The sequence below is a fragment of the Mauremys reevesii genome, linkage group 2 (assembly GCF_016161935.1).
Source record: "Mauremys reevesii isolate NIE-2019 linkage group 2, ASM1616193v1, whole genome shotgun sequence".
NCBI classification, from domain to species: domain Eukaryota; kingdom Metazoa; phylum Chordata; order Testudines; family Geoemydidae; genus Mauremys; species Mauremys reevesii.
The window spans coordinates 51,709,677-51,736,572 of NC_052624.1; the positions used below are offsets into that span (position 1 = coordinate 51,709,677).

At 39.7% G+C, this 26,896-nt stretch overlaps 1 protein-coding gene across 3 annotated transcripts in view; it reads left to right on the forward strand.

Moving 5' to 3' along the window:
• PHF14 (PHD finger protein 14) overlaps nucleotides 1-26,896 on the forward strand; it is a 288,520-nt gene that overhangs the window by 239,901 nt on the left and 21,723 nt on the right. For 2 of the 3 annotated variants that reach the window (XM_039523432.1, XM_039523433.1), the window contains exon 18: nucleotides 1,198-1,311. The exons of the other annotated variant lie outside the window; for it this stretch is intronic. In XM_039523432.1, coding sequence (XP_039379366.1) covers nucleotides 1,198-1,311 — 114 coding nt within the window. The remainder of the gene's footprint in view (nucleotides 1-1,197; nucleotides 1,312-26,896) is intronic. 3 annotated transcript variants of the gene reach the window in all.

The following is a 26,896-nucleotide window of genomic DNA, read 5'->3' on the forward strand; positions in this document are numbered from 1 at the left end:
AGGGACTCAGGAACCGCCCTTTGTAGCTGCAGTTGAGGATCCTGCACATCTATTAAATGACTGCTCATCTCATGCTAGTCTATCCAGACTCCACACTGCTGATCCTGAGACTGTTGAGTGGATAAAACATGTGATACCCAAGTCCTTTTGACATTTTTTCTTTTTGTACTTTAATATCTGTTTTATCTTCCTACTTTATATTTTATATTTTCAGCATCTTTCTGTGTTTATTGCATCACTTGTGCATTGGCTCATAATAATACTGTATTGTTAAAGCATCTGATGGACTGATTCAGTAAGAACTTTGCACAGTTTTATGTTCTACATCAGCTTTCAATGAGCCACAAAACAGATTTGCATGGGGTTTGGATGACATGGATTATACAGTAGGTGAAATGTTTATTGGATCTAGTGCTAGATTTGAGAGCATTCATTAAAAACAAAAGGAAAATGAAATGGACCAGATTCTCTTTTCAGTTACACCTATCTAACTCTATTGGGCCAAATTCAAACTTAATATAAGTGAAGCACACCTCCCAGGGAATTTTTGGATCAAACTCAGTAGTGACAAATTCTGTCCTTAATGGTATTTATTGATTGTCAAAACACCTATGGTTATTAGTGTACTCGTGTCTGTTTTCTCTAATGCTTAAATAGGTGTAATTAAGCTTTAAATAATACAAGCAACTAGGATGCAATTGGCAAGTTCTCTGCTTCACTGGTAGGTGGAAGTACTAGTCATATTGTGTTTGAAAACTTAAGCAATACTTAATAATTACCTCTTAAGTGCCTTGTTTTTCAGTTCTTGTTCTGCCTTGCTCCCAGCTGATTGCAGAATCATGCCTCTACTCATTCAATTCAGAAGAAAATTATTTTTTCCTTTCCACATGAAAGGAAGGTGAAGGCAGGAGAGAAGATAATACTAATACTAATATAGAACTGTATATCTTCAAATATGTACAAACTTTTACTAATTCTTACAATACCCTGTATAAGGTATGTAATACCCCCATTTTATAGCTGGAAAAAACTGAGACAGAAGTTAAATGACTTGCCCAGGTCAGAAGGTGTTTAGGACTTAGGAGTTTCGGACTTTCATGCCTGTGTTCAGACCACAGTACCTCTAAAAAGTCTCTCTTTCGTGGAGTACCACTTCAATACACTTCTGAGGGGTCTATTTGTCTCTGTTGCCCTCAGGACTCCGAACCGTCAAATGAAGTGGTCTCAGAGGCCCCAGGTAATGTGGTACCCTCTACCTCAAGAAGCAGCTCTGAAGAGCTGGTAGCGGTGGCACAGAAACATCCAGAAGAGGTAGGACATTCTGTGTCTATTCTATTCCTAAATTTATGTTGGGTATATAGGTTTACTGCAATTTTTCATGCCTGGTCTTAACTTTACTTATATCAAAGCCTTTGTTAAAGCTAGAGGTCAGGCTGACCCTTCCACACTGTGTCCCTGGCACCTAAGACCTAAGCCCTGCTGCAATGCCTAGGGCCTCAACCAATGATGTCCATTAGCTAAGACCATTCTGTCTACTGTTAACTGAGACTCTCATAATGAATGACTGGGCTTTCCAGGAATACTTGACAATATTTTGCTCATTCCTTATTTCTCATACATTCATGGCAGCAAGAATTCCTTCAAACCCTGGGGAAGTCAGAAGAAATGGACTCTGGTTATTAGAAGATTTTTGTTTATGTAAAGATATTACCAAACTTCTCAGAAGTAAACTTGGCTAGGTTACGTTGGCCATGATCTGAAGGGAACTTCCCCCTCATTTGTAAGGAAAGGAATCTGTTTTAGCCCTCATTAAGAACACCTGGATGGCACCACATACTATGTGCATGGTCTATTCATATGGCCAGGCTCCCCAGACTACCGTGGCAGTGTCCCCCCATTTGTGTGATGAAGTAATAAAGAATGCAGGAATAAGAAACACTGACTTTTTAGAGAGATCAAATGAGCGGGAGGCAGCCTCCTGCTGCTATGATAGTCCAGCTATGATAAAGCCTTGGTCCTCAGTCCCTAAAGTCAGCTCAGCAGTAGCTCCCGCTTGGATAGAAAATCCTCCCTACCTATTGAATGCCATTATTTGATTTTCCCTACGAAAGAATGTACCGTAGATAGAGTTCTTAAAAGGTTCTTTGATTATGTGGCTGACAACTTGGCATTTCTGTTCTCTCTTTCTATGTGATTTTTATGGCATGACAAATTATAGAAATGTTGCTAAAATGTTACAAAAGACAGCAGTTGAGTGAACCCTCAGCACCTCTAAAAGGACAGCATCAAAGTCCACACTGCAGGTGCCAACTTGTGACTGAACTCCATAATGTGTCCCAAGACTCATTCTGTCTCTGAATCTACATCATGGGTACCGTTCCATAACAGGGGAGGTAGGCTTTCTGTAAAATTTGAAATCCTGACCCTCTCCTATACTGGGAAACATCTTTTTAGGGGATGACTGTTTTCAATTTCAAACTGTCTTATTGAAATAGGGGTACCACCTCAGCCCATGAGGAGAAGCCTTAATTTTCTATTTCCCCAAAGCCCCTAAGAGATTTAGGGTATGTCTACACTACGGAATTATTCCGATTTTACAGAAACCGTTTTTTAAAACAAATTGTATAAAGTCGAGTGCACATGGCCACACTAAGCACATTATTTCGGCAGTGTGTGTCCATGTACCGAGGCTAGCATCGATTTCCGGAGCGTTGCACTGTGAGTAGCTATCCTGTAGCTATCCCATAGTTCCCGCAGTCTCCCCCGCCCATTGGAATTCTGGGTTGAGATCCCAATGCAAAAACAGTGTCGCGGGTGATTCTGGGTAAATGTCGTCACTCAATCCTTCCTCCGTGAAAGCAACGTCAGACAATCATTTTGCACCCTTTTTCCCTGGATTGCCCTGGCAGACCATGGCAACCATAGCATGGCAACCATGCAGCCCGTTTAGCCTTTTGTCACTGTCACCGTATGTGTACTGGATGCTGCTGACAGACGTGGTACTGCAGTGCTACACAGCAGCATTCATTTGCCTTTGCAAGGTAGCAGAGACGGTTACCAGCTATAGCACCGTCTGCAATTGGAAACTGGTGATGAGATGACGGTTATCAATCCTTTTGTACCGTCTGCAATTGGAAATTGTTGATGACGTTTATCAGTCATTTTGTACCGTTTGCAATTGGAAATTGGCGATGACAGTTATCAGTCCTTTTGTACCATCTGCTGCTGTCATGGGTGCTCCTGGCTGGCCTCGCTGAGGTCGGCCGGGGGCACATGGACAAAAATGGGAATGACTCCCCAGGTCATTCCCTTCTTTATGTTTTGTCTAAAAATAGAGTCAGTCCTGCCTAGAATATGGGGCAAGTGTACTAGAGAACCAGAGAGCACAGCCGCTCCGGGTCAGAGCCCCAGAGATCCCTGCAGAAATGATGAGCTGCATGCCATTCTAGGGGGTGCCCCTGCAACAACCCCACCCGTTGCTTCCCTCCTCCCCCAACCCTCCTGGGCTACCGTGGCAGTGTCCCCCCATTTGTGTGATGAAGTAATAAAGAATGCAGGAATAAGAAACACTGACTTTTTAGAGAGATCAAATGAGCGGGAGGCAGCCTCCTGCTGCTATGATAGTCCAGGCAGTACAGAATCTTCATTAGACATGAAAGGGGGGTGGCTGATGGAGCTCAGCCTCCAGCTGCTATGAAGCTGCTACCAAGCCTTTTGTACCGTCTGCCAGGAATGACAAGGAGTCATTCCCATTTTTGCCCAGGCGCCCCTGGCCGACCTCACCGAGGCCAGCCAGGAGCACTCACAGGATGATGATGACGACGGATATCAGTCATTTTGCACCGTCTGCCACCGGGGAGGGGAGGGGATGCTGCTGTTCAGTGCTGCAGCACCCCATCTACCTGCAGCATGCAGTAGACATAGGGTGACATTAAAAAAGACGAGAAACAATTTTTTTCCCCTTTTCTTTCGGGCGGGGGGGGGAAGGGGATAAATTGACGACATATACCCTGAACCACCCGGGAAAATGTTTTTGACCCTTCAGGCATTGGGAGCTCAGCCAAGAATGCAAATGCTTTTCGGAGACTGCGGGGACTGTGGGATAGCTGGAGTCCTCAGTCCCCCCTCCCTCCTTCCATGAGCGTCCATTTGATTCTTTGGCTTTCCGTTATGCTTGTCACGCAGCACTGTGCTGAGTCCCTGCTGTGGCCTCTGTCTATCATAGCCTGGAGATTTTTTCAAATGCTTTGGCATTTCGTCTTCTGTAACGGAGCTCTGATAGAACAGATTCATCTCCCCATACAGCGATCAGATCCAGTATCTCCCATACGGTCCATGCTGGAGCTCTTTTTGGATTTGAGACTGCATCGCCACTCGTGCTGATCAGAGCTCCACGCTGGGCAAACAGGAAATGAAATTCAAAAGTTCGCGGGGCTTTTCCTGTCTACCTGGCCAGTGCATCCAAGTTCAGATTGTTTTCCAGAGCAGTCACAATGGTGCACTGTGGGATACCGTCCGGAGGCCAATACTGTCGAATTGCGGCCACACTAACCCTAATCCGACATGGCAATACCGATTTCAGCGCTACTCCCCTCGTCGGGTAGGAGTACAGAAATCAGTTTTAAGAGCCCTTTATATCGATATAAAGGGCTTCGTTGTGTGGACAGGTGCAGGGTTAAATCGGTTTAACGCTACTAAATTCGGTATAAACGCGTAGTGTAGACCAGGCCTTAGATTATTCCTTTCCTTACTATAGACCTGTCAGGAAACATCATCAAATGAAGTAGTCATTATCTTGAAACTAGTCCTACTCCTTTCTGTGTTCTTCTGGCTAGAGTCCTCATAAAGAAAGACATAGAATTTTTGCCGTTCATTATCAATGGAAATATGGTTCCTCTAATGTTGGGCCCTTTCTTTAGTCTCCCGGTGCTATTTTTAGAGCTATTTTAATATCTTCTGGAACATCCTGCTCTCCCTTATAGTCTTGTCACTATGTCCAGCAAAAAAGAACAGAGTTCTTTACCACAGGACATTCAGTGATTATTACCATTCCCTCTTAAGTGAGATCACCAGTTTACCCCATTTATTTTGTGGCAATACCATTACTTTTAGATCTTAAATTATGATAGTCAGTTTATCCCACCTAAGTGGTCTCACCCCCAGATCTCAGGACAATATAATACAGATTATTACTAATAATTCTATATAATGCTCTGAATAGCAGAGAATAGCTTGGTCTATTAATATTCATAAATTCTGGCTCCTAATTTCTGGCTTTGCCAATTTACTCCAGTGATTGGCACTGATTCTGGCACAGTTTCTGGATGTTTCTCCGGCACTTATCTCCAATGGAGAGGTCAAGATTAAGAGTACATGTCATGAGATTAGCGGTGGATGGGATGGGAAAGATGGGTTTCAGAGAAAGGAGTGAATGATGACAGAGAGAGGAAGAGGAAAAAAGAAAAAGAAGGGAAAGATGGATAACTATATGAATTTTGTCCTTGAAAAAGTCTGACATTCTGGGGAGGGGGACCCTAGCGAGTTCAAGGAGAGGGATGGAAGACAGAGGAATGATGTTAAGGCTTTAGGACTAATTGAGGATTATATTGTTTAGTCAGCTGAACAAGGGAAGGACAAACATATAGGCAGCCTGTGAGGGAATGAGACTGTCTTCAAAGATGCTCACTATAGCATAAGCAAAACTACAGAGAGGTGAGACAGGGAGAGAGTTAGGGTTGGGTTTACAGGGGACTTTGAGTGGTAGAGGAGAGGAACAACAGTATCTTGCCTAATTCCAAGCCCACACCAGGATATAATTGGTGTCAGTTGTACATTGGTAACTCATCATGAATGCAAATTAATGTGAATTACACATGGAAGGCCTTAGAATCATAGAATTGTTTCTAACTGGAAACATGTCTGAGAAGCACTGCTTTATCTTACACCTTCATTAACAATCCTTTCAGTTGACTTTTGTCACTATAACACTGTCACTGTGTAAATTACACCAGCTAATACTGAGAGTGACATATACCATTTTATCAAGGAATAATATATACCATAATTTGTGTCCCATCCGAACGTGGCCCGTGAAGTGCTGATAGGAATACAGTTAGGTAAAAAAACATGTAATCACCCAAAGAGATGGAAATAGGAGAGGGAAATAGAGAAGTCAGAATGTTTAATAGACTGAAGGTTTCAAAAGTATGGCATTAACAGGAGCTGGGGGAGAGCAAGTGAGAAGTAATGAAGATGGTGATCAAAAAGAGGGATGTCAGAATTGAGGGAGGCAGGAGGAAAACAGTTCATGGTGAATACAAACGGTGAAACATCCCAGCCTAAAAGTTACAGATTAGTTTCTATAAACTAGAATTTTCGTCTGCCAGTGATGTGTCTTTGTCTCAGATACACCAATCTGAATCCAATATTCTTGGGAATTGTCTGTAATTTATTGCTAATTCTAATATTTGTTCGTAGTGTGTGTGGCTTCAGTTGGACTATCAGAGTAGTTTTCTGTGAGCGTGTTATTTTATTGGTTTTGTTTTTGTTAACAGAACTCACAGCAAAATTCCTAGCTTCCCTTTCTCTCTGATTGCTAAAAGAGCTTCACCCTTGGTGAATAGAAGGACAAGGTGGGATCTGCTCCCATCCTACCCTCCTTCACTCATGATCTTTACTATATTCATGTCTTGTTTCAAATTAGATTGTAATCTCTTTGTGGTAGTGACCATGTCCACATATATGTTTACAGTGCATAGATAATAAAGAGCTCTGAACCTTATTTAGGGCTTGGAACACTACCATAACACAAATAATCATTAAAAATTAATAACGTCTTTGCAGTTTGGTGCTTTTGCCTGTTATTTGTATGACATGAGGGACTAAGGCAGTTACTGCAGATTAGAGTACATGGGATGCAGAAACATTGTAGTTAAAAAAAACTGCGTTACGGTATCATGCATTAAGTTAGAAGAATATGTTGTTTCTGTACTTTCAACACTTACGCACTTCTGAATAAAATAATCTAAAATGTGTAGTTGTTTTATAATACTGTTGTACTCACAACATCCATATCACTCACAAAATCCATACTAAACACATAAGAAGTTTTCTGCTTTATTATAGTGAAGAGCTTCTGGAGTTAAGGTTATATAACAGTTTCCATTATAACACTAGACTTCATTTTCACTCACCTGTAACTTGCTGAATATGCTCATGCTTATTCTCTGCATGACAGCTTTCTTTTTTCTTTTAAGGTTGGAGCAATTATAGTTCAGCTGCTTTTATGTGAGGAAAGTGGGGAAATGGCACTTTTCTCATTTTATATATAGTGACTGGCCTACAGTCCACATGGCTGAGGTTTAAAGGATGAAATATGGGATGGAAATGGTCCTTTTTGAGGAGTAGTGCCTTTCATTGTTTTGAGCAAAACCAATTTGGATTCAACAGATCCTGCAAGCTGATCTGCATGGGTAGTAGACCTTTGCACCCATGTGGAGCCAAGTTGACTTCAGCAGGATTTTATGCGGGCAGATCCAGCTGCCAAATTAGGTCATATCTTTATAATTCGTGTAGTAAGCATGCACAGTAGAATTTTTTATTAAACCCACAAAATGCACATCTTAGGATGGCTATATTATGCATGCAAGTATGCCTAACCTAGCTGCACACTAAATTCAATAGTCCACAGAATTACACCGAACTGACTGAAGCAGGGCTATTTTCCAAATGTTTAACAGAAATACAGGCCAAAATATACTTTTCTCTTAAAAAAGAATTCTTGCATCCTGATGTTGAATAGTCCTTGTGCTGATACACCTGACATTTTAAAGTTTGGTTGACATGGAAATAACCTTTCGCTAGTCTTAGCCCCGAAGAAATTGGTTTTGATTTCACTGTCTTGAGTTTGAAAATCAGGTTTTGTTCAGTAGATTTTTGGCAAAACTCATTAGGAGTGATGGCAGTAGTTGCATGGATAGCTAAATTTACTTCAAAGTAAACTGGCTAATCACTTATGGCTGAGGTATTTAGATAATGTTTGATTATGTTCTGTTGTTTGAGAAAAAGTATTGTCAGGGACTCTAACCCCGACAGCGAAGTTCGTTGTCTGACCGCAGAGAGACAGGCAACACCAGCAAGGTCCGATCAAAAGCTCTTTATTGACAAGTGCACGCGTCAATAGAGAGCAGCTCCTCTCCGAAGAGAACCAGCCAGCTCTTTTACAACTAAGTATAGGTTATATAGACAGTTCCGTTGCATCACAAATTATTCATTTCCATATCCCACCCATCTTTGGTTAGTAACAAACCCTAATAACAAAGCACATCTGTCTTCTTTTATAATGTAAGCAAGTCGTGATGCCCCAGCAACTTTCTTATCAGCATGGTTGCCAAGCACCAGAAACTGGAAGACAGGAGTTAAGAACGGACCTAAGACAGAAACAGGGAGTGAATACAGAGAGGCTGACTCCCTATCAGTTCTTCAAACACTGTTCATAACACAGCGCAGCTGGTACTATGCCAGGTACTATGCAATTCCCTCACTTACCTCACTTTTTCCCAGGGCTTTGTGAAACATGCTGCTTCTCAGTATTTTTCCACGCTGGGATTACCCAGAAACCTCTGTTAACCTGACTTCAGTCAGGTTGGCATAACTGGTTTTGTGCTACATCTTTATTCAGGCCTAACAGTATGTGATAGTGTAATTAAAGACAATATTTCAATGTGTACACAAGAGGGGAAGAATTTATGTGTGCAACCTTAACTTCAGCATTGCTTAATCATCATTCTCCTAGAGAATTGGGAATAATATTTGCTTTCCATTAAATTGTATTCTGATGTGTGTTATCTTTCATGGAGTTCTTGCAATGATAGTGTTTAATACAGGAATTTTATCAACCTAATCACTTCAAACTTCACTTGGTACACTTTGTTTTTAATAAGCTGCTGAATAAGAAGAAAATCCTGTCTTTGTCTGTTGGTTCCTTTAAACCCAGGCCTCAGAAAAAATCACATTAAAATATCTCATTCTTCAATTGAAAGTAAAATAGAAACAAATGAGGTATGTTTAATAGCTTCTTTTGACAATCCTGAAGCAAATCAATTTATCACATTGTACTAGTGTGGGCCTAGAGGCTTACAGAGCTCTTCTTCCTGCATGTATGTGTTAGGAAAGCAATACCAATTCAGATAAAATGCCATGCTAAGCTTTTCGTTTTATTCAACCACCAGAATATTACGAGTTCATGGCATTTAGCTCTGATGCAAAAAGTATGTTTTTGAGCCTCTAGGTAAAATGTAGAATGATGATATTGTAGCATGCAAGCATGCATATAGCCTTTGTATCTGATTTGCTTTCTGACTGCAGTGCTAAAACTACCAAAACTGAACAAAGCCTCGAGATACTGAGCTAAGAAAAAATGAAAATACATGCCCATTAATCTGTTTCTGAACTATTAGGTATTCATTGCTCACGGCATATCTGGATAGAGTGTAGCCTTTTTCCATCAGTAATTCACTGTTGTAGTATAGTGCTCTGTTTTATGGGGAAAGATGTGTTTTGTACTTAAGTCAACTGCTATTACTCATAAGTACTCTACAGGTAGTTTAAAAGGATTATAGATGTTGACAAGAGTCTTGCCAGCCATTAAAATAATTCCATTTGTCTTCTAAAGGCTAGAGGAGACTTCTACATTATTTCAAATATGAGCAAAGGGAATGTCCCTTATTTTTATGACCATAAATGGCAGCTGACGTTTTCTTTTGTTTTTCACTACTCTCCACCCCTTGATCTTTAAATAAAAAATTGTTTTCCAAGTCCCATTGCCTCTTGGAGCTTCAGTAGATTCTAAAGCTTGCATTAAAAGAGCTTTCAAAAAACCCAAACCTGTCAACTTAATCAGCAGAGCCTAATATCCAATCTTATTTTATTGCATAGGCTTTTTGCCTTTAAACAAAGTGAAATGTGACTTGTTTATATTCCCACTGAATTAAAAGGAATGCTATGGCAAAATGTGTAGCAATACTTTTCTTATACCTTCTCCATCCTCTAACCTCAGTAATACCAGAAAGACACTAAATAACTGTATTATTTTTATAAATATCTGTCATATGAATGTCAGAAAATAATTCAAGTGCCACCAGTAGGTTATGAAGAATAAACAATCGGAAGGGGCAAAAATAATTCATGCACACAAGGACATGCAAGAAAATGTTAAGCAGCATACGCAGTACAGTACCTTGACTCTTGCCCTTGTAAATAGACCAGATGCTTTCATTTTTTTTCTTACTTCAAAGATAGTGCAATATTTTCCTTCGGTTTCCTGCAGCTATCAACTTAAACACCTGTAAGAGAAGAATTATAGTAGACTGTTGGTGGTATTTCAACTATAAATATTTTGTTGTCTCTTAGATGAAGTTAATTGGAAATAAAATAGAGTTATCCACATAGCGTGGCTTGGACTACCTATTTACCCTTGTACACTTCGGTTTTGTTGTTCTTTTATTTAAAGCATTATCCTACTCTGAAGAGTGACTGTGAGGTTACCTGGTGATTGTGACTGAGCCTCTCCATATTAAACTTGTTCAGTTTACAAATAGAGATGATTCTTTCTTAAACTGCCAACCTAGTGAACTCAACCTGACATCTGAAAGTCAAGTGAGGTTCTTTCCTTCTTAGTTTTCATCACTAGTAATAAAACTTCTGCAGGCCAGATTGTGTCCTTAGTTATATCTGTGTAAATACATTATTTTCTAATTACATCCTTAGCCACACTTATACAAATTCACTCCTGTGCAGAGGGCCTGTACAAAACCTGTGAACCACTTGTATTGAATTTCAGAGTGTCTGTTGTATGTGGCATAGCAAGAACAGTGATTTGTAGCAGCATAGAATTTAGAGGTGGAAAAGACATATTAGATTATCCAGGTCATCTCCTGGGTAATGCAGGCTTGTTCTCTGCAGTACTTTTTCTAGGATTTTATCTAGTTTAGTTTAAAAAGATTTAAGTGATGGTGCTTCTGCCACTTTCCTTTGGAGTTTTTTCCTCAGCTTATATACTCCTGTCCAAATCATGCCCCATGGAACACTGCTGTTACCTTTTTTCTTTCTCTTCTTTGATGGCTAATGTATTTAAAAATTGTAATAAATTATCACACTGTGATTGCTGTGCACTTAAACTATTTTCCTGAGTTTATACAAAAGTCAGATACATTCTAATGAGGTCTTAAACCTGAAACTTAGTTGTCAGTTATCTGTGATCTGGCTATTCAGGTGAGGGTGCAGGCTCCTACCGACAGGCCTGTGTTCCAAACTAATGCAGAGGTTATTTATCTATCCAGTTTACCTGGTATTCAAAAGGTGAAAATAAGTCTTGTGTCCTATTTCTTTATGATAGGTGTTTGTGGTAGTCTAATGACTTGGTTTCCCATTAATACTTTTCCATTTTCATAACAAAGGAAATTAGCAATATATTATATTTGATATGTGTTTACTTGGGTTCTTGATTATTTTAAGAAGAAATGTTATCAATAAAAAGGAGAAAGTGTTGCCTTTTGCATGACAAAGTGATTGCTTCTGTCAGAATAAACAGGAATGCACGGCAGCTTGGCACATGCAACTCTGAAAATTACTTAAGGCTTAAGTGTTTGATTTTACTGTTTGGCTTATTTTAAATACTGTTCTTCAGTTTCTTATTTTTTATCTGATCTCCTCAAATGGCAATGTTTTATGTAGTCTCTTAAATAACAAAAACATTAAGGTCACAAGGTGGCTGGAGAAATGTTGCCATATAATGTTGCTTTTTAAGTTAATTTATTATGTAGGTGTAAGCTATAAATGGCCTTACAGAATTATAAAACTAGGCCTCTTGAAAGAACATTATTACTTAAAAAATCAATTACTCCTGTTTAAAATTTTCACAAATCCAAGACATTTGTCTTTATTTAACCTTTTCACAGTCTATGCCCCTCTTTAAAATACACTCAGTCCTATTTCGTCTGTTACTTGGGAAGGTATTTAATACATGACTTGGCATCATTTGCATTATACAAGAAGATTAACTTTACAAGCTCGGCTATTAATCTGAGTAGCTCTACATATTGACCTATGAAAGAACATAATTAAGTTAGCTTAATTAAGTTAATTAATTGTCACACTCTGATGAACTTATATTGAGAGGAAATTAAAGGCAAATAGAAATCAGCATTCACCGGTTTGAAATCATATTTTAAAACATTTTACAAAGATACATTATATTTAGATGACGAAAGTATCTATTGTGTAATAACCAAAGTACAGGCAATTAAAAAATGTTAAAAGCTAAGAATCCCCGGAGTATTAGACTCACTTCCCAAAGCAGACAAAAATAGATCTTGAAAAATTAGTGCTAGAAGTTCAGAAAATAAGTTATTTTTCTATACTCAGTTGTATTTAGAAATTAATTCCACTGTCTATATATTGACTACACTGAGAAGGATGCCATATAAACTAGACAACAAGTGTTACAGCCTGATCCCAGATTTATTTTGGTTGGGGAGAGTGAGAGAGAAAGAGGGTAAGCAGAACTCAAACTCAAAAGTACAACGGTACATGTCAGAACAGGAACATTTTTCAAATGCTTTAGAGGAAGGAAGAAACAGGCTCCTAGTGTGTACCCCCTTAACTGCATGTCTGTAAAGAGGAATGGCTGCAGGTGCACTTGAAGGGAATATAAAAGTTTGTAGCAAAAATTCAGTGTAACCATTCTACATGAGGAACATTTAAAAGCACATTCCATCAATCTTTGTACATATTTGGATGTACATTGGTGTCTCTTCAGAGAGCTTTCTATTCTAGCAGAAAAATGGAGAAAGATATAAATGAATGCCACATATTTATTGAGATTCATTCTGCAAGATTAATTGTTTTCACCAATTTTAATTAATTTGTGTATGTGTAATTAATATTTTTATTTTATATGCTTGTTGTGTATAAGCAGCATGTATGAAGTCCTGAAAGGAGCCAGGATTTCATCCTGTATTTCTATTGTTAAAATCATCATTTTTACCCAAGTAAAGCAAATATTTTTCTGGAGGTTTTTGGTTGCCAGCAGTTCTAGATAATATTGATGTGTCATATAGCAGTATTCATTGCATTATGCAAATATGGCATAATTGAAAACCAATGAAATTACAATCTGAAACCAAATTCATTTTAGAAATTAGTTATGCACCACTTTTATATGCAGAATATGCCTAAGAATAAGTAGAGAATTCACTCCTTCAAAGTAGAAAAATACTTTTCTGTTCCTGAATACTACTATTTCTGTTTCACTTGCAAGTTCAACCTGATGTTTTGAAAACTAGGTGGAGTCAAAAGAAACCCAGTTATGCCTGACTCAGAGAATCAGACTTATCATATACTAGTTAATCAGTCTCAATTTTATTCTCTTTCTCCCCCGTTAGACTATCGTCCACAAAAGCTTTATATTGTAACACACTTTGATTTAAAATAAAAATGCTATTATACTTTGTTTGCTGGCCCTTTTAAACAGACCTAGAATGCTTGGCTTCTAGTAATATTTGAACAAGAAAGCACTGTTTTATTTTCAGATTAAACCCCTTTAAAAATCACAAGAAATAAGATGAGGGGGTTTTGCTAGAGGAAGAGAATGGGAAATGAAATAGAAAATTAGAACTATTTAAACTCTTGAGTTGGAAAATGGCAGCAACATCTATACTTTGGGGGTAGGTTCTCAACTGCTATAAATTGTCATAACTACCTTGATTTCAGTGGAGCTATGACAGTTTACACCAGCTGAGAATCTGCCCCTGGATATTTCAAGACTATTGTCACCATTGTCATTAGCAATTTGCACTCCTATGTGAAGTATATACTTAATAATTTCTGTCTGGAGTCAATTTCATCTGGTTCCTGCCTTCTAAAACAAATGTGTACCTTATTAGTCTAGCTTTTAGAAGAGTTTTGTTATTTCCCCCATTATCTGGTATATTTGAATTAAAAGGTAAGCAATTAAATTATTTGTTCATAGTATCACAATGTGGCATTATATAGTATGAACAAATCCATGATCCTTTTTATAGGCAAAGTATAATCTCAATATGTTTGTTTTTATTTTTAATGTCACAGGTTGAAAATATAATTTGAATGCCTTTAAATCATTACAGGTGTCAAACAATGAAACTCAAGCATTATTGAAAGTTTCAATGTCATCTTTAAGTTAGTGGAGATAAGAAGAGGTTAGTCTGTAGTCATTAATAATGTAGGTTATATAGATTTCCCTCCCTTCCCCTTCTCGCCAGTTGTTCAGGGTTATCTCGAAACTGCAACATTGTCCCAATACTACCACAGTGCAGATCATCAACAGAAAACGTGCATTTTAAAATACTGTAACTTTCAAGGTGACTGGTCAAAAAACAGTGAATGATCTATAATACCACAACATTGTAATAGACTAGGATCACTGATATTTGTAAGTTTTGTTATGTTTTGTTTTAATAACTATATTTTCTGGTGATTATCTTTTTGATAGTCAAAAATATTGTAATTGTAAATAATTAAGCCTCAAAATTATATTTTCTGGGGACTCGCAGATCCATTTCCACATATTTCCTCTCCCCCTCCTCCTCTCCCTCTTATAATCCATTTTAGGTACTAATCCTTTTTTTAAGTGAAGACTTTGAGGTTTTTTTAAAGTTATGACTCAACTGTTTAGTCTCTCAAAATTTCCTCTCCCCCTGTAATGCTGACAAATTACATGTTTTTAATTTTATTTGGAAATTTAGAACATCATCATAATTGAGTAAAAGAAGATTTAGAAGGAATATGGTGAACAGTAATATTTTCAAATAAATTAGTTACCAAGTATCCAATCCTGAGCTCCTTATTCAAGCAAAACTGATTTGCTGAAATCAGTCAAAACCACCACACTGTACTAAAGATAATGGACTGCATGGAAAATGTTGTATCCATACCAAACTGAGGCTGTGCTTTGGGATCAAGGATAAATTAGAGCTAAGATTCATAGATTCTAGGACTGGAAGGGACCGCGAGAGGTCATTGAGTCCAATCCCCTGCCCTCATGGCAGGTCCAAATACTGTCTAGAGCATCCCTGATAGACATTTATCTAACCTACTCTTAAATATCTCCAGAGATGGAGATTCCACAACCTCCCCAGACAATTTATTCCAGTGTCTAACCACCCTGACAGGAACTTTTTCCTAATGTCTAACCTAAACCTCCCTTGCTGCAGTTTAAGCCCATTGCTTCTTGTTCTGTCCTTAGGGGCTAAGATGAACAAGTTTTCTCCCTCCTCCTTATGACATCCTTTTAGATACCTGAAAACTGCTATCGTGTCCCCTCTCAGTCTTATCTTTTCCAAACTAAACAAACCCAATTCTTTCAGCCTTCCTTCATAGGTCATATTCTCTAGACCTTTAATCATTCTTGTTGCACTTCTCTGGACCTTCTCCAATTTCTCCACATCTTTCTTGAAATGTGGTGCCCAGAACTGGACACAATACTCCAGTTGAGGCCTAACCAGCGCAGAGTGGAGTGGAAGAATGCCTTCTCATGTCTTGCTCACCACACACCTGTTAATGCATCCCAGAATCACGTTTGCTTTTTTTGCAACAGCATCACACTGTTGACTCATATTTAGCTTGTGGTCCACTATAACCCCTAGATCCCTTTCTGCTGTACTCCTTCCTAGACAGTCTCTTCCCATTTTGTTTGTGTGAAACTGATTGTTCCTTCCTAAGTGGAGCACTTTGCATTTGTCTTTATTAAACTTCATCCTGTTTACCTCAGACCATTTCTCCAATTTGTCCAGATCATTTTGAATTATGATCCTATCCTCCAAAGCAGTTGCAATCCCTCCCAGTTTGGTATTGTCTGCAAACTTAATAAGTGTACTTTCTATGCCAATATCTAAATCGTTGATGAAGATATTGAACCAAGCCGGTCCCAAAACAGACCCCTACAGAACCCCACTTGTTATACCTTTCCAGCAGGATTGGGAACCATTTATAACTACTCTCTGAGTATGGTTATCCAGCCAGTTATGCACCCACCTTCTAGTAGCCCCATCTAAGTTGTATTTGCCTAGTTTATTGATAAGAATATCATGCAAGACCATATCAAATGCCTTACTAAAGTCTAGGTATACAACATCCACTGCTTCTCCCTTATCCACAAGACTCGTTATCCTATCAAAGAAAGCTATCAGATTGGTTTGACATGATTTGTTCTTTACAAATCCATGCTGGCTATTCCCTATCACCTGTCCACCTTCTAAGTGTTTGCAGATGATTTCCTTAACCACTTGCTCCATTATCTTCCCTGGCACAGAAGTTAAACTAACTGGTCTGTAGTTTCCTGGGTTGTTTTTATTTCCCTTTTTATAGATGGGCACTATATTTGCCCTTTTCCAGTCTTCTGGAATCTCTCCTTTCTCCCATGATATTCCAAAGATAATAGCTAGAGGCTCAGATACCTCCTCTATTAGTTCCTTGAATATTCTAGGATACATTTCATCAGGCTCTGGTGACTTGCAGACATCTAACTTTCCTAAGTGATTTTTAACTTGTTCATTTTTTTTATTTTATCTTCTAAACCTACCCCCTTCCCATTAGCATTCACTATGTTTGGCATTCCTTCAGACTTCTCTGTGAAGACCAAAACAAAGAAGTCATTAAGCATCTCTGCCATTTCCAAGTTTCCTGTTACTGTTTCTCCCTCCTCACTGAGCAGTGGGCTTACCCTGTCCTTGGTCTAATCTTTCCCCTGCATTCCTGTGTTGCTTGCCTATATTCATCCTTTGTAATTTGTCCTAGTTTCCATTTTTTATGAGACTCCTTTTTATATTTTAGATCATGCAAGGTCTCTTGGTTAAGCCAAGGTGGTCTTTTACCACATTTTCTATCTTTCCTACCCAGCGGAATAGCTTGGTTTTGGGCCCTTAATAGTGTCCCTTTGAAAAACTGCCAACTTTCCTTAGTTGTTTTTCCCCTCAGTCTTGATTCCCATGGGATCTTACCTATCAGCTCTCTGAGCTTACCAAAATCTGCCTTCCTGAAATCCATTGACTCTATTTTGCTGTACTCCCTTCTACCCTTCCTTAGAATTGTGAACTCTATGATTTCATGATCACTTTCACCCAAGCTGCCAGGGCCGGCTCTGGCTATTTTGCCGCCCCAAGCAAAAAAAAATAAATAAATAAAATAAAAAAATAGGGGGGGGGGGTTGGAGCGGCAAAGCAAAAGGGGAAAAAAACAAAACAAAACAAAAAAACCTGTGGTGCGGCCCAAGCAGCAAAGTCGGGGGGGGGGGGGGGACATCTGCAGCGCGGCCGGAGCAGCAAAGAAAACAAAACAAAAAAACTTGTGGCGCGGCCGGAGCGGCAAAGCAGGAGGGGAAAAAAACAACCAAACAAAAAAACCTGCAGCACTGCAGGAACAGTGGCGGGGAGGGACCTGCAGCGCGGCCGGAGCGCCAAAGCAGGGAAAGAAAACAAAACAAAACAAAAAAAATTGGGGCATGGCCGGAGCGGCAAAGCAGGAGGGGGAAAAAACAAAACAAAAGAAAAACCTGTGGCGGGGCCAGAGCAGCAAAGCGGGGGTAGGGAGGAACCTGGAGCACAGCCGGAGTGGCAAAGCAGGGAAAGAAAACAAAACAAAAAACCTGGGGCATGGCCAGAGCGGCAAAGCAGGGGGAAAAAAACAACCAAAAAACCCCTGCCGGGCAGCCAGAGCCAGGGTGCAGGGGGACTCCCTGTGCTGCTGACGTGCAGCGGAGTGCGCACCCAGTCTAGCAGGGGGGAAGGGGAGGGAGCGGGGGAGAGAGAGAGCAGGGGGCGGCCAGGGCTTCAGCGGGGCGCTTGACCCGCGGTCCCGACCGCTGCGCCGCCTGCCTGGAGGGCTCCGCTCCACTCCAGTCGGTGGAGAGGGAAGAACAGGGGCTGCCCTGCCCAGTTTGCTGCAGGGCGCTCCCCTCCTCCGCACTGCCGCCCCCTACAGGGCGGCCAGAGCAGCAAACCAAAAACCAAAAAAAAAAAAAACCCCAAAAAACCCAGCCGTGCTGCCCTAGGTTTGGGCGGAATGCCGCCCCATAGAATATGCCGCCCCAAGCACCAGCTTGCTCAGCTGGTGCCTGGATCCGGCCCTGCAAGCTGCCTTCCACTTTCAAATTCTCAACAAGTTCCTCCCTATTTGTTAAAATCAAATCAGAGTAGATGGTACTCTGGTAAAAGCGATCATAAGCAATTCGGGGAAGGAGTCCTATCTTCCTTTGTGTTTGTAGAGTGTGGACCCCAGCTGGGCTGGATCTTAGAATCTTTGAACACTACTGTAATGCAAATATTTAATAACCTAAGGGCCATGTGAACTTCAAATGCTTTCACATTCTGGCTAGCTAAAGGGTAATATAAAAGATGGAACCCCTCCATTCCCATGCAGCGTTGGTCACAGAAGAAAACCCAGTACAAAAATCATGAGAACTGTAGGATCAAGCCCCTTTTTTTTTCTGTTCTCATACACACACACCTTTTTTTACTATTCTGTTAAAACATATACAAAAAGCTAGCATACTAATGTTAAGGTTGAGATTTCAACCACTCAGAAGCCAGGAAATTTCAAAAATTAATGTTCCAGTGACATATTCCATATACATAGTGTTTTCTATTCCTTTATCTGTTAAAATTAATCATTAATGAATTATAGTTTATATTTTTATTGTATAATATGAAATATGGCAAATTTGCAAGGTATCCCAATTAATTTTGCCAGATAGCCTTAACTTTGGAATTTCCACATTGTTTTGGATTAATCTCAACATTGTGTTAATATTAATTTGTTTTCTTTTAATTTAAAACATCATTTTGATTTGAATTTCATGTGAAAGATTGATTCTTCAGTAAGTCATGAAGTTCCTACTGCATTAATTATCAAATATATTATAATATATTTTCCACATGGTAAACTTATAAATGCTACTAGAGCTGTGGATTTAAATTTTTATTTTTAATTTTATTATTTGTATTATGATTGAACCTAGATTTCACAACCGTGGTCAAGTTCTGTATACACACACAACAAAAAGACAATTCTTGCCTCAGAGAGCTAATGATCAGATTTGTGGATTCAACAAACTTAAAACTTTTTTTTGCAATGTGCATTACTCCTTCTTGCTGCATGTTTTATAACTATAGAGCTATAATGGCTTCTGGGAGGGCTAGCTCAGTGGTTTGAGCATTGGCCTGATCACATCAATTTCCTTCCCTCCATGAAGGAAGGGGCTTCAGTTCTTGAGGGGGCCAGTTAGGGATCTGGGGCAAAAAAAATTGGTCCTGCTAGTGAAGGCAGGGGGCTGGACTCAATGACCTTTCAAGGTCCCTTCCAGTTCTAGGAGATTGGTATATCTCCCTTTATTACCTATTTCATGGAGGGAAGGAAATTGATGTGATTTTTTTTCCATAGTAGTTAATTTTTTCCCCCTCCTATCTTTTTCCTGTAGAAAAATTAACTATAGTAAAACTTATACCTAAATGAGAGAAATACACATATGCGCCAATTCTGGGAAGTTTGGCTGAGATGATGCTCTGGAATCTATAATGGTCACTGTAAATATTTGGATATTGTATAATAGTACATTAGAAATAAAAACATCATTAGGGAAGGTGAATAAATCACTTGCTGAAACAAATGAGTTCCATGTCTAATTAACCAGTGAATCTAAACCTAGAAAAGTATGTAAAAGCTTAATAAGTAGAAGATGGTTTAAATAAACCTTTTTCCAGTGTTAAAGTTCCTCATTAACAGACAACATTGCTGTCAAATCACGGCAAAAGTCTGCATCAAGCAGTTCTATCCGCCGTATGGTTGAAGTAAATATCATCAGAAATTATTGGGCTTAAACACATAACATCTCAGTGTGATCAAATTACTTCCTTTTTATTTACTCGATAACCTTAGGTATCCTCAAATTAAAAATTGGCAAATGTTTCATGCCCTTTCCTGTTCTAACATTGACACATATAACAATTATTCATCATCCCCTAATGGATCATTTTTATCAGAGTCCTGTGTCTCTTCTGTATATATGGAATAAATATTTATGTTTTCTCATTTTTCTGAACTAGAAGATACAGATAGAATAGGTTTGAAGTGTCAGCTATAATTCATTGCCAGCAAAGAAAGGCCTTATACTGATACTGTGTGGCAGAAAAAAAAACACCCCTATCTAAATCATTTCAGCAGCAAGCTTATAACCAAGATAACATCAGTATTTTCCTTCTTGAAAATATATCTACCATAAATTAAAGATGGTGTTCAGTATTTTATTAAAATGTATGTGACAATTTTAACCCCCTCTTCAGAAGCCTGTGTATGATTAAGAAAACCCTGTAGTGTTTAAAAGGAAGGACAAGTGAAAGTTAAAATGAGTTTGCAGATTGTTTCCTACTTGTTCTGTAAAAATTATACTTAAAAAACAAAACAAAAACTGAATTAACAGAATAAAAATAGCCAAGTATGATGTTTAACAGGGATTTGAGTGCATATGTTTAGCATATTTCAAGTGAAAGATTTGTATTACACTTTGATATACTATATGTTTACACAAGTTTGCAAGAGTATTCAAATGTATGCTTTTAAATACATTTGAAGCTTTTTATTGACTTAGGCCCACATTTTTAAAGGTATTTAAGCATTGCCATGCTCAGCTTTGCAAAATCTAACTGTGTGGGGGAGGGATGGCTCAGTGGTTTGAGCATTGGCCTGCTAAACCCAGGGTTGTGAGTTCAATCCTTGAGGAGACCACTTAGGGATCTGGGGCAAAAATTGGTCCTGCTAGTGAAGGCAGGGGGCTGGACTTGATGACCTTTCAAGGTCCCTTCCAGTTCTAGGAGATTGGTATATCTCCAATTATAAAAATATAAATAACTGACTTAAGAGTCTAAATCTTACTTTGCTGCACCTCTAAGAGGTGCAGCAGGGAATCTTACCCCAAGCCTGCACACCTTTATTGGTGTAAGTAGTCCTTACATGAATGGTCATTTTAAATCAACAGGAGCAAGGTTTTCCAGGATTGAGATCTTAGTGTGCATTTAAGCAATTGTCCTGTTTTTTTAACATTTATTTATTTATTTATATTGATTTTAATAGCACTGATCAATTTATGAATATCATCACATTGATATTTGTAGACATTTTTAGTTGCAGTGCAGTTTTAACAATATTTTGGTAATTGTACTTTTTTTAAAGAGTGATTTGAATGTATTGTGCCCCTGGATCTATTAATAAAGAGTTGTTGGTTAGGGCAATGACTCTCAACCTTTCCAGACTGCTGTACCCCTTTCAGGGTCCAGTTTGTCTTGCGTACCCCAAGTTCACCTCACCTAAAAACTATTTGCTTACGAAATCAGACATAAACATACAAAAGTGTCACAGCACACTATTTCTGAAAAATTGCTTACTTTCTCATTTTTACCATATAATTGTACAATAAATCGATTGGAATATAAGTATTGTACTTAAATTTCAGTGTCTAGTATATTGAGCAATATAAACATGTCATGTATGTATTTTTTAGTTTGTACTGACCTTGCTAGTGCTTTTTATGTAGACTGTTGTAAAAGTAGGCAAATATCTAGATGAGTTGATGTGCCCCCTGGAAGACCTCTGCGTACCCCCAGGGATACATGTATCCCTGGTTGAGAACCACTGGGGTAGGGAACATGAAGTATTTTCTCTTTATTTATTTTTATTGAAACAGCATTGTCAAGCTGTGTTGGTTTTTGTTTAGGAAGCCTGTTCTGGATTACTAAATATCTTGCTGATGTTGACAGGGTGTTTAAGATGATTGCTTTTTATGTTTTTGACATTTATTCAGTGTCTTTATAACTCAGAAACTCAAGCAGTATTTTTACTTGTCATTAGTGAGTTTTATGAAATTAACCCTCTGGTATACCAGTTAAGATTTAATGTGCTAACAAGATATCTTAATCAATTTCTAAAGCATCCTACAATAATATTATATTTTTGACTGCTCAGTTATTAGAATGGTAGAATAAGAGGAGGAACATAATCAGAGATACAGCACTGTGTCTTTTTGAGTACGTCTAAACTGCAAAAATAAAAAACCCATGGCAGTGAGTCTCAGAGGCCAAGTCATCTGACTTTGGCTCATGCTAAGGGGCTAAAAATAGCCATGTAGACATTTCCCACTTGGGCTGGAGCCCAGGCTCTGACACCCTCCTCCCTTGCTGGGTTTCAGAGCTCGGGCACCTGCCCAAGTGGGAATGTACACACAGCTATTTTTAGCGCAAACTCAAGTCAGTTGACCCAGGCTCTGAGATGTGCTGCTGTGAGTTTTTTTTGTTTTTTGTTTTTTTGTTTTTTTGTTTTGTGACCTCAGACTCTTAAGTACTGATGACTGATACAAGTCTATCCAGTTGAGGAGTGCACTTGAAGCATATAATGGCTATGGGAGTCCTGTGAAAGAACAGAAGAAAGAAACCTGCTGGAGCAAAGAGAAATAAAGATTCTTATATTTAGGCTGCAGATACAAGGGGGCGTTTTCTTTTCAGCTCAGACAGCACAACCATGATGGCATGCCTAAACAGCTAAGGAAGGACCAGAAACTTGAAGATCACTTCAAATGCAGATACTGTTTTGGGTGTGGAGTCATCTCTCATCCTTTGGGGTGTTTCAGTAAATGAGAAAGCAGGTTGTCTAAATAGTTGTTCAATAAATAACTCAGAATGGGTTTTAATCCATTAGGTAGCCTCCATGGTAACAGAAATTCAGCCACCTAGAAATCTGTCTGCTCGCCACACAAAGAAACTTTTAAGACAGGCCTTTACTTCACAAGGAAGACTGTTCTGTTCATCTGTCCCTGAGAACAGATACCTTTGTCCAGAAGGGGCTGGACCTTCTGCTAATTCTACCCTTGCCTTCTGCTTAGAGGGATGGCAGTTCAAAAGATGAGAGGAGATAAGACTCACATAATATTTTTTCTCTCATACTACTGGCTAATAAAACTGTTTTTCTTAGACATAGTGGGGCTATCCTGAGAATACTCCCTACACCAGACAAAAAGGCTAGATCTCCTCTTCTTTATATAGGCCCACGTGTGTCTGACAGCCTGGGCTTTGAAAGACAACTCCTAATTAGAATGTGTTCTCCATGAGAGCAGCCAACAACATCATTAGTAGATGAGTCCTGAAGATGACACTCAACCTTCAAGTTTAGGTCACCTGGGCAGGATTCTAAAACAGGTATGAAGCTAGAAGCCCTGGAATTCAAACTATCTTGTAATTCATACATGAAACAAATGGAATTGGGATTCAAGTCCTGAACAATCTAGGCCACACTTTGTCCTTTAGCAGTGTGTTGTATGTGCCCTAGTTCATGAATCACTGGATGACCATGCACACATTTCATTGTTACTCAGCATTTAGGCTTTCCACATTGTCAGTGGAATTACAATATCTTCCCCATATGGAATTTACCCATCATCCTACAGTCCCTCAGAAGGACTCCTTTCAAACCCAAAACATCCATTCCTTCTCTACTTGTCTATCAAGACCTTTGTACTGGTTGATGAAACAAAAGTAAATTTCAGAGTTGGTGCTGCTACCAATGCAAGAACCCTAATATATCTCTTATAACGGCAAAATGGTTTCTTAAGCCCTAAAATTCTTCCTGACCAAAGTGAATTCCACCTCCCATAAAGTAGTCATCCTTGTACTGTCCAAATCTTTTAATACTTAAAGGGAAAGGTATAGCATAATCTGGACAGGTTCATGGTAGTCCATATGTAACTCAACCACACAGCAACAATGAGTCCTGTGGCACCTTAAAGACTAACAGATGTATTGGAGCATAAGCTTTCGTGGGTGAATATCCACTTCGTCAACCACACAGAATCAATTGGAAAAATAGCCTATTATATCCTTTCATCTGAAGTGTTCAAGTCAGGGGCTCCAAGTCATCTTTGATTAGGTAAATAAAGTGTAGTGTTCAACATATAATAAACCAGGGAATAAAAACCTACACCACAAAATCTATTGCAAGATCCACAGCAAAACAGGCCTCTGCTACAACAGAAGAAATATGTAGGAACAAATTCCTTTTGAATCATTTTTCCGGAGGATGAGGTCACAGGTGATTTTATAGCTTTGGGAGCACTCTTTCATGCTCTTCCTGCTTTTAATCTAAAGCTCTCAAGACAAGGCTTCCAGAGAGAGTTAGCGGAAGCTTCTCTTCCTTCCCCTGCACCAAGAGGCAAGACCAAGGTAGGGCTTGGGCAAAGAACTTTAGCCCAGGGAGGATGAAGGACTGCATGTTATCTGGTTTGGGACTTTTTATTACCACAAAAGTTGGACCGTGTCATTTTACCAGAATGCTAGATCAGTTGAAATTTTCACATCAGATACTCAGAGAAAACTGTGGAGAAACTGAGGCTCAGCTGGAGCTGACACTGACCAGGTAAGCAATTCCATAGCACTTAGCAAGAGTGCTCAACTGTCTCTGATATCCATGCAGACAAAGCAGTTAAAATATGAAGGCCTGGAAGAAAAATTACCCTCTTTCATAATCCGTTTAAAATGTTCAGTAATTACAGTTGTTGCGTACATTATGTGTCCACACTTCAGAATTATCTCAAGTGATCTAATCTCGAGTTAATTCCTTCATGTTAGCCTGTCATGAGGGGGAGAGTCCACACTACAGAGTAACAGTTGAGTGCTGGAGGGTTTCTGTGGTGTCTTGCTGGACACAGTAGCACACAACGCAATCATATGTGGCTCTCACACTTGTGGGGGAACATCCCATGGTTCGTAGTACTTCAGTAAACTGTGCCACCCTATTAATACTTTTTAATTTTATTGTGGGAGAACTTGTCTGTGCTTTCTGGGGATCCTGGGTGAAAATGGTATGAATGGTACCATATAATGATAGCTCATTATATTAAACCACAGCTGACTTGGCATGCTTCAGATTTCTGTCCACTGTCTTTGTTCCAGTGGGTGGCAAGGCATGGCTCCAACATGGAGCAATGGCCTTTACCAAATGTTGTAACTAGTGCAACTCTCAATGTGTCGAGAAGAACAAGGTACAAGGCATGAGATGCAGTGGTGAGCATTTCTTCAGAAAGCAGCAGCATGTTTTCTTAAGGAGCACACAAACTGCATGCAGAGCTGGAGGAGTAGAGAGAGAGACGATGCAATTTTTAATAAGTGATAAGTCCCCCTATTGTCACTGGTCGTTCTGGAGCAGGCCCAGTGGCGCTGAGTGAATTACTTCCTGGATGGGATTTCTAACACAATCCATTTCTATTCATCCTCTTTCAGCATCTCTCTTTACATTTTGGTGTATATTCATGTGGAAATTGGATTAAATGGGACCAAGCATGAAGTCATTTTACCCAGGTGAACTGAGTTTTAGTGCCAAATTTCTTCTGAAAGGCTACCAGTGAAGAGATTCCAGGTCTTTCTCCTAACACACAGAGAACCCATGGGCCTTGGAGTTTAACCTTACCTTGAACAGTTACTGGAGTTCTTTGAGATGTGTGGTCCCTATGTGTAGTCTACTACCTGTCCTCCTTCCTCTCTTCTTTGGATCTGAATCCTAAAAGTTATTCACTATAGAGCTGCAACTGGATAAGCGGGTGATCTGTACCGCCCCTTATGTCCTTGCTTTAAGTAAGAGGAGGAGAAGGGCACAGGCACAGACTAACAGACACTGCTAATGAACAGTTCTCTGGTCTCAGGCCTATGAAGTGAAAGTGCACCTCAAGTAGGATACAGATAGGGGCCACACATCTTGAAGAATTGCAGTTCCTGTGCAAGGTAAGTAACTGCTCTTTGCCACAGTAAGTCAGATTACTTCTGCTCAGGGGCGGCTCTACGAATTCCACCGCCCCAAGCAGGGCGGCGCGCTGCGCCACTCGCACTGCCGGGTGCCGGTCCCGCGCCTCCGCGGGACCTCCCGCAGACGTGCCGCTGGTCCCGCGCCTACGGTGGAGCTTCCGCAGGCATGCCTGCGGGAGGTCCACACGAGCCGCGGGACCAGCGCACCCGCCGCAGTCATGCCTGCGGGAGGTCCGGTCGTCCCGCGGCTCCGTTGGACCTCCCGCAGGCATGACTGCGGAAGGTCCGCCGGACCCGCCTGCCGCCCTCCCGTTAAAATGCCGCCCCACGCGCGCGCTTGGTGCACTGGGGTCTGGAGCCGGCCCTGCTTCTGCCCATATGTTGCCTTCTAATTGCTCATGGAGCAATTGTCCAGCTAAAGGAGCTACTAAATGGGAATCAGGCTTCTTTCAACTAGAAATGACTCCTTTGCATATTTTATAGCTTGCAGTATATTTTATTATATCATGTACCATAAAACACCTGTTTTCAAATGTTGTTAATTTTTGTGGGGGGGGGAATTGATGCTTCAAAATTTAGAGCTGTACAATTTCTTGCAATAACTGTATTCATTTTATCTATTCTTTTGCTGGGCTGAGGTGGAACAGGTGATTCCCTGCACTGAAAGTTAATGCTTTTAAAGCTTTCTGTGCTTTCTGAATATAACAATACTTATATAAAGCTTTTCATCCATGAAGCTCTTTACAAGAGTAGGTAAGCATTATTATCCATTCTTAACAGATAGGATAACTGAAGCAGTGAGTTTGGCTTTTCCAAAGCCAAAAAGATGATCAGTAGCAGGCCAATATCAGAGCTGAGATCAGAACTCAGAAGTTCCTGATCCAAATTCTGTGATCAGACCGCACCCCTTTCTGCACACAGTTATTTCAGTTATTTGTTTTAGCCCACTATGGGCTACTGGCACTTGTTTAGATTATAAACTATTATTGTGTCACCTCTCCTCAACTCAGCTAACAGTGCCAGCCACA